Source organism: Phalaenopsis equestris, unplaced genomic scaffold (assembly GCF_001263595.1).
Source record: "Phalaenopsis equestris unplaced genomic scaffold, ASM126359v1 Scaffold000408, whole genome shotgun sequence".
NCBI classification, from domain to species: Eukaryota; Viridiplantae; Streptophyta; class Magnoliopsida; order Asparagales; family Orchidaceae; genus Phalaenopsis; species Phalaenopsis equestris.
This window is the reverse complement of record NW_018164849.1, coordinates 124,991-132,240: the sequence shown is the minus strand read 5'-3', so window position 1 is coordinate 132,240 and position 7,250 is coordinate 124,991. Positions and strand designations below refer to the sequence as shown.

At 34.9% G+C, this 7,250-nt stretch overlaps 1 protein-coding gene across 1 annotated transcript; it reads right to left on the bottom strand.

Moving 5' to 3' along the window:
• Positions 1–422: 422 nt before the first annotated feature.
• LOC110026965 lies at positions 423–5,223 on the bottom strand. The gene is made up of 4 exons (XM_020728208.1): positions 4,652–5,223; positions 3,604–4,074; positions 890–1,167; positions 423–800 (listed from the first exon to the last, which is right to left on the bottom strand). The coding sequence occupies exons 2-4, from the start codon at positions 4,057–4,059 to the stop codon at positions 632–634; spliced, it is 903 nt and encodes a 300-aa protein (XP_020583867.1). The 5' UTR covers positions 4,060–4,074; positions 4,652–5,223; the 3' UTR covers positions 423–631.
• Positions 5,224–7,250: the final 2,027 nt, after the last annotated feature.

Sequence of the window (7,250 nt, the reverse complement as noted above, 5' to 3'; positions counted from 1 at the left end):
CCATGGTCCAAGGGGAGCAATTGTCCCTCTCAAATTCAAATTTTTACTTGTATGAAAGGACAAATTGTCCATACACCTCTCCAGACTTTTGCACTTCATTACCCTAGCCCCTCACACGTTGAATCTTTCATAAGTTTTAAAGAGTGAAAAGAATAAAAGATGCAGGATCATGAATCAAGCATTAAGATAGATGAGTCACCCAAGATCCAAGCAAGATAAATTCTGGATAGTTATTCCAAAGTCTTAACAGAGTGTGATAGCTAAATTTGACATTTGCAACAGCGAACAGGGTCACTGGTTCAACCCCAAATGCCATTCAACTTCCATCTGACACTTCAAAAAAACTCAACAAAAAACACAGACAGTCAAACAGGAAATGGCAAAATAAATCTAATATGTCCAATTCCAAAATATATATAATATCATCAGCAAAATAGAATAATCTATGAATGAAATAAGTGTCAGCATATATACACAGGGCATTACACAGTTTACTTTTCAATAATGAGAAAAAAGATGTAGCATGTATCTAGCTAGTTAGACGGTTTATTTTGATTAAAAACAGACCAATTTAGATGCGAGGAAACAGATATAATATCTATAGCTAATTATTAGCCAAGATATTACCCACTCAAGAAGCTTCTGCAATAGATTGCGACGGTGGCCGCCAAGGTGATTTTGCCTGGAAATTACTTCCGCAATTGGATGAATCCCGTCTACTTGATACTGGAATATCCAAAGCCCTTAAATATGCCAGTGTAAAACCACTTTGCCATGATCTTCTTGCAAGAGCTTGAAATCTGAAAATCAAAGAAAATATTCACCGAATCAAGAAAAATATTTATATGAAGACATGAAAATTCGGTGGTATGTGAAATGAAAAAGATACCTCACATATCGCTGATCCGAAAGGCTGCTACTGCTGCTTCTATGAGAGTGCTTCCTATCACTAGATGGCTTGGTTTTCATGTGCTTGTGCTTGTGCTTCTGATGATCCGATGTCTTGGCCTTTGGAAGACGATGGCGATGTCCCTTCACCGTGTGGGACGATGAAGTAACTGGTGGATCATAGACATCTGCTGCCCATGTAACATGCAGATTTGGTTCCAGAGGTTTCCCTTGCCGTGCTCTGCTTCCTTTAAGGGCGGACATACATTTTGAGGAGTCCTACAAAATGAATAATGAATCGCATAATTTTGATACTTTTGAAGCAGTCATTATTAATTATAGTTGTGTCACAGCTCAATAAGCAAACTACAGATTTTATAAATCTAGATGAGAAATGTGGTGTGCTTGCATGCACCAAGATTAAAAAAAATAGAAAAAATAAGAAATTGGGTAAGAAAATTAACTAGTGTTAGTGTGTTACCTAGAAGTGCAACTTTTTGAATTACTCGTTCCTTTAACAATTAAAGCCCCTACCATATTTAGGGGCAATGATGAGCAGTAAAAAAAAGATTCCTTCCTAAAATTATTCAATACTGTAACTAAAAACTTTTTAGTCTTTGTCAGTTTTATTATAGCAAAACAGTAAACTCTCCCAGAATGGTACTTTTCAATGACAAAAGTTAAGTACACAAGCCCAAACGATAAAAGAAACCCATCAAAGGCATAAGTGAGTTGCAATCATGTAAGCAAAAATGTGGGTTGTAAACACAATCTCGCCAGAAAAATTAATGACAAAGCAATAGCGAGATGCAGATAAGAAAGTAGCTACATACAATAGCGTACAGATTCATGGAATTGTTTGCAGACCTGCTATTAAGTCGCGATGAAGCCATGAAGGCCACATAGCCCATCAGCTAAGACCAAATCCTCAGGAATACTGTCGCGTTCTTCATACTTTGATAAAGCAAGAAGACAGAAATACTCATCATAATCATCATCATCAATCATTATTTCAACTATTAGCGCTGAATTTTGTTTCTCAAACTTTTCTACCAAATTGCTTTGGCCTGCAACTTTTTTCCGAACCTTTCATATAAACCCTCTCAAGTCGCGCCCTTTTAGTTCTATTTTCTTCGAACTTTTGCTAAACTAAGCTTCTCATGCAGTGTGTTGAACAACAGTTTCACCATTGGTTAACTCCAATTTTATCATACACCTATCATAAAAATCACATTTATACCAGAAAGTCATTTTGGACAAAATAAAGCCGCAGATTTGTTAAATCCTGATTTCGGCCATAAATCCCAAATTTACTAAATCCCACGAATTGGCTAAATTCGGGACGGGCATTTGCACGGAAAGGAAGATGTGAACTTACCTTCTGGTAGGAGCAGAGCAGAAAGACGAGAAAGATGAAAATTTTGGGTCTCTGTCAATCTTATCTTTGCTTTCTCAGTTATCTCTAGTTGCGACTGTATCAAAAGGGTTTGTCCATGAAGGTGAAACATGTAATAAATCCAGATTTACTGGATTTACTATATTCTACAAACTTAAATCCAATTTGTTACCCTACAGACCCTTAATTATGATCGTTCAAATTTCTTCATAAACCAACACCATTTTTATAAGTTCTCGCATTCATTCATCGTAGTGCTGGCAAGACAATTCTATTATAACCACCTTCAACACCCTCCATAAAACATAACTTGTCCTATTCAGAGTAGAAAAAAAATTTCATTAAAAACTTGAGAACCCTCCAAAATATATCCAAAGTCATATCTTGGGTGTACTATTTGGTTTGACATGGTTCTGTGAATCCTACTCTTAAGAGTAAAAAAATTGGAGGAACTTAATTATATCCTTTTCTTGTTTGGATTGGCAGAAGGATAATTTTTTAGGCTCCTTGTGCATTAAGATTTCTCCATTTGTGAAATCTCATGCTCCATTATTCCTTTTGAAGACGGGCCTTCCTTCTTTTTGGATATCTTTTGAGAAATTAAAGGTATAGTATTGTATAACTATATGAGGAACTAATCAATCCTTGATTCCCTTCACTTTGGTGGAGTTAATCTTGAAGATCAAGTTTCAGTACATCAATAGATTTTACCAAATGACAGTTGGAGATAAGCTGTCCGTCTTGTTCCTCAATTAGCTTCAAAATCTATATCTCACCTTCTTTGCTTATGGTAAAGAGAGCAAAACTTTTCCTTTCTCCTCCACATCAACAAGGGTTTCTAACCTGCACTAATAGGTATCTAAAAATTTCTTGCTTGCATTAATATGTTCAAATCACTGAATTATTCTCTTGATATCCATTATACTAGAAGTCGAGTCCAAAATACCAAAAAAGTATTGCTGCAACGACATAATTCAATGAATGGCCAAGTCATATAGAAATATGTAACTGATTGAAATAAATGAATTATGCAGATAAACACTGAAAGTAATACTAATGAGAAGTATAATATAAGCATGAAAGTCTGCCTTTGCGTATTTTACACTCATTACATTCAATTCATAAAAACAACACGATGGGACGATATAAGAAAGCAAGCCTGTAACATCCTAGAACTCGAAAAATTATCAGATTACATGAAATAACACCTCAGCAAAGTCCAGTGAAATCAATGCTTTCGCAGAAACAGAAATAAGTTAGGATGATGCTGAAAAGAATGATAACGGTTAAACAATGATAATAACATAGCCAGAACTTACATGATAAGGCATCAAACTATCTTTTGCAGGAGTGCTAACAGCAACAGAACTTTCAGAACCCAATTCGATAATTGATGACTCCGCACTTGCACATATTGATGGGCATGATTCCAAAGCTTCAGAGCACAGAATTGGCGCACATTTACCCAAATCGTTAAACTTGGAGGTTTTAGGAGAAGAAAATTGCAAAGTTTCCTTATTAGAAATTGAAGAGCAGATGGTCTCTTTAACATGCACGGTTTCATGTTCTTCGAACAGCAAATCATTCAGATCATCTTCATCAGAAATTTCAAGCTTTTCCATAAGTAAATCCAACTCAACAATTTCTTTATTGCTACAGTTAAAATGATCTTCTGCAACAATTAAATTTCCCTCGAAAAGAATATTTTTGCATGATTTTTGGTCAACAGCTTCGAAAGCTGACTCATCACATGGTTCAATATCACCCATTTGCATAAACTGTTATGAAAGCTGCAAAGAGATAATTTTTAAAAAATCAACATTTCACATACTCGTCTAATTTATGAAACAAGTAGATAAAAGATGTAAAACCATTCAAAAGAAGGTAAGGTGAGCTACAAATATGAGATTTAGGGATAACGTGATAATAAGAGAAGATTTGACAAATTACAGTCAAAACGTGCATAATTAAAGAATGGAGGTTGGAATTATCAGATTTGACAACAACAATTTCTCAGCAATAAACAATTCGGTCAAAGAAATATCACATGCATAAATTTCTAAATCATAAATAGGCTAATTAAATTCAGATCACCCGAAACATTAATGTTTACAAATTAAGCAGCAAGGTGATTTTTTTGAAATGCCACCATCAAACTATTGAGAATTTGAAAAAAATGAGAAATATGGGTTGGAGTTTTACCAGAAATTTTGATATTTGAGTGAAAATTTGAAAAATGGTTTAAAGAGGGTGGTTGATTTCTAAATAGCAAGTTTCGGGTAGCTTTTTGTAATTGCCCCATCATAAAAATAATACCAACAGCGAAGAGAATACAAAACTAATCAGTGATATAAAAAACACTTTTACCTGTCAATCAATTATGTTTCCAACTCCACAAGCTGTTGAAAAAAATCAAGCCGAATTTCTAAGCACCCAACCCAAAACCTACAGCCAGAATAATCTCTCCCCCGGATCTAAAATCTCCGAAAACAGATCCAGTCAAAAAAAAAAAAACGCAAGGAGATAGAAAGCGATATTAAAGACGGTTAAGAACTAGAAGAATCCGATGATAAAGAAAAGGACAAGATCAACGTATAAACAAAACGGGCCTCCCAATTTTAGCGAAAACTACTCCAAAGGCATTTCCATTTCTCGATCTTCTTCAGACGATGGGAACATAAACCAGAATTTAAAGTACGGATAACAATGGCGAGAAAGAAATCGCAGAACATCGAAGGCATGATCGATGATCCGCGAAAAAAATCAACGGAAAAAGAATTTGCAGAAAGGAACGAATTCCTCTTAGCGATCGACTGGAAATTCTTAGCCCATTAGAGAGCGAGAAAGAAGATCGGGAGGAAAATGAGATGGATATAGGGTTCAAGCAGGAATGAGGAGAAGATAAGAACCGAAAACGAAGATGAGAATTGATTCCAATGAGTTGGAAATAAATAGGAGTCGGTTATGGGACGCCGTTGAATTGAATCCTATACAACAACTATTTCCGAAATAAGATTTATAGCTATCATCTAGTCCGTTTATTACGCTTCGAGCCGTTGGATGGATTCTAAATATGAAGCGTCTATTTTGGTTGATCTGATCTGCACCGTGCACACTTAAATGAACGAATGAGATGAGCTGGCGATCATTATGTCTAGTTAATCGTATTAGATTGGAGAGGATCCGCATAGTCGAGGTTGGAAGTTTTCAAAACTGGGAGCGTAAGGTACGTGGCGTGAGAGGTAGTGGACGCCCGTTAGAGAATCGGAAGAACATTACGATGCGGTTAAAATATGTCTAAATTAGATAAAAATTACGGTAATGACGTTGTTGTGGTGTTGGTGTTAGCGCCGTAGAAGCTCGTGTTCAGATCATTCTTAAGTTATCGAACCGAACTCAAAACAAAAACCTTTTAATTCGTGTTTAGGGTTTAGAAAAATTACGGTAATGACGTTGTTGTGGTGTTGGTGGTAGCGCCGTAGAAGCTCGTGTTCAGATCATTGTTAAGTTATCGACCCGAAATCAAACAAAAATTTTTTAATTCGTGTTTCGCTTGCTTTGGATCAAAATATTACTCATCAATCTTATATATATATATATATATTCTAAAAATAAAATTAATATTTGGTAGAGACCCAAATATCAATTTTTCATGCGCTTTTTGACCTCATGATTAGAGCCCGCGTCATGTGCTAACTATTCGCAAACCCCATGACACGGTGGATCGAACCCATGACCTGATGGGACTTATAGTGACCCCACCACACAACGGACCAAGGCTTGTGTGCGCGCGCACAAAGAGAGATATATATATATATATATATTGATGGGTAGTATTTTTAAATAATGTAATTGACTACAAAGCTACAAAAATTTATAATCAATTAATAGTATTAATTAAGAAAATAGAATACAAATGATGTTTTAAATAAACAATTGTTTTTAAATATTGTCCCAACCCTTAACTTCTTATGATTGTTTGATTAGGATTGTCAAAACGACTCTTTATTCGTGAACAGCTCGTGTTCGGCTCGCTAAACAAACGTGTCGTTCGTGAACAGCTCGTGTTCGGCTCGCTAAGCAAACGTGTCGTACACGAATCGAATACACTTTTTGAGCTCGAAATATAAAGGAGCCGAACACGAGCTGAGTTTGGGCTCACTCGTGTTGGACTCGTTTACACCCCTAGTTGGTGGTATTGGGAGGTGCAATATAACTCAAATATCACCCGAATATCATGATGCACACATGCACCCGGTGCACACAATATCTACTCTACTATCAGAGCTCTAATTTTAATTAGTGGAGGGATCAATTTAACACTTTCATAAATTATGAAATTAAATCGGTCCCATATAAATAGTCAAAGGGATTGATTTGACATTGTGCTCGTTAAACATTCAAATGTACATAATTTATAAATAATTTGTAGCAAACTAATTATTAAATAAATTTAAGAGATGTGAGGTTAGTTCTAAAAAAATTAATTTTATATCAATCATATTTTTGTATTATATAATTATTGGTGAGTCATGCAAAGTCTTTGGAAAGTAGGAAGGGAGACTTTCTCTCAAATTAAAAGAATTAAGTTCGAACATTCTAATTATTAATTATTAATTAAATTATTATTAAGACTGAACTTTCCCTAAAAAATTATTGGTGAGTTTATTATTTTAATGTTCGGATGACCCAAATTATACAAAGGAGCACATGAAATGAGGTTATTAATGATAGGAATTAGGAACTTTTAAAATAATAATAAATATGTGCCGATGGTAAAGGCATTTTCATTTAACATTTTATTTTAAAATATATGCTTTTGCCAAAAAGGGCTATTTATTTAATTAGTTTTTTTTTTAATATTTGATACGCTATCAACAAAATCTCATATGCAGGAATGAATCCTAAAGCATGTCACGGATCTTAAAGCAATCTTTTAAGAGAAAACTGTTCAAACGTCGATTAA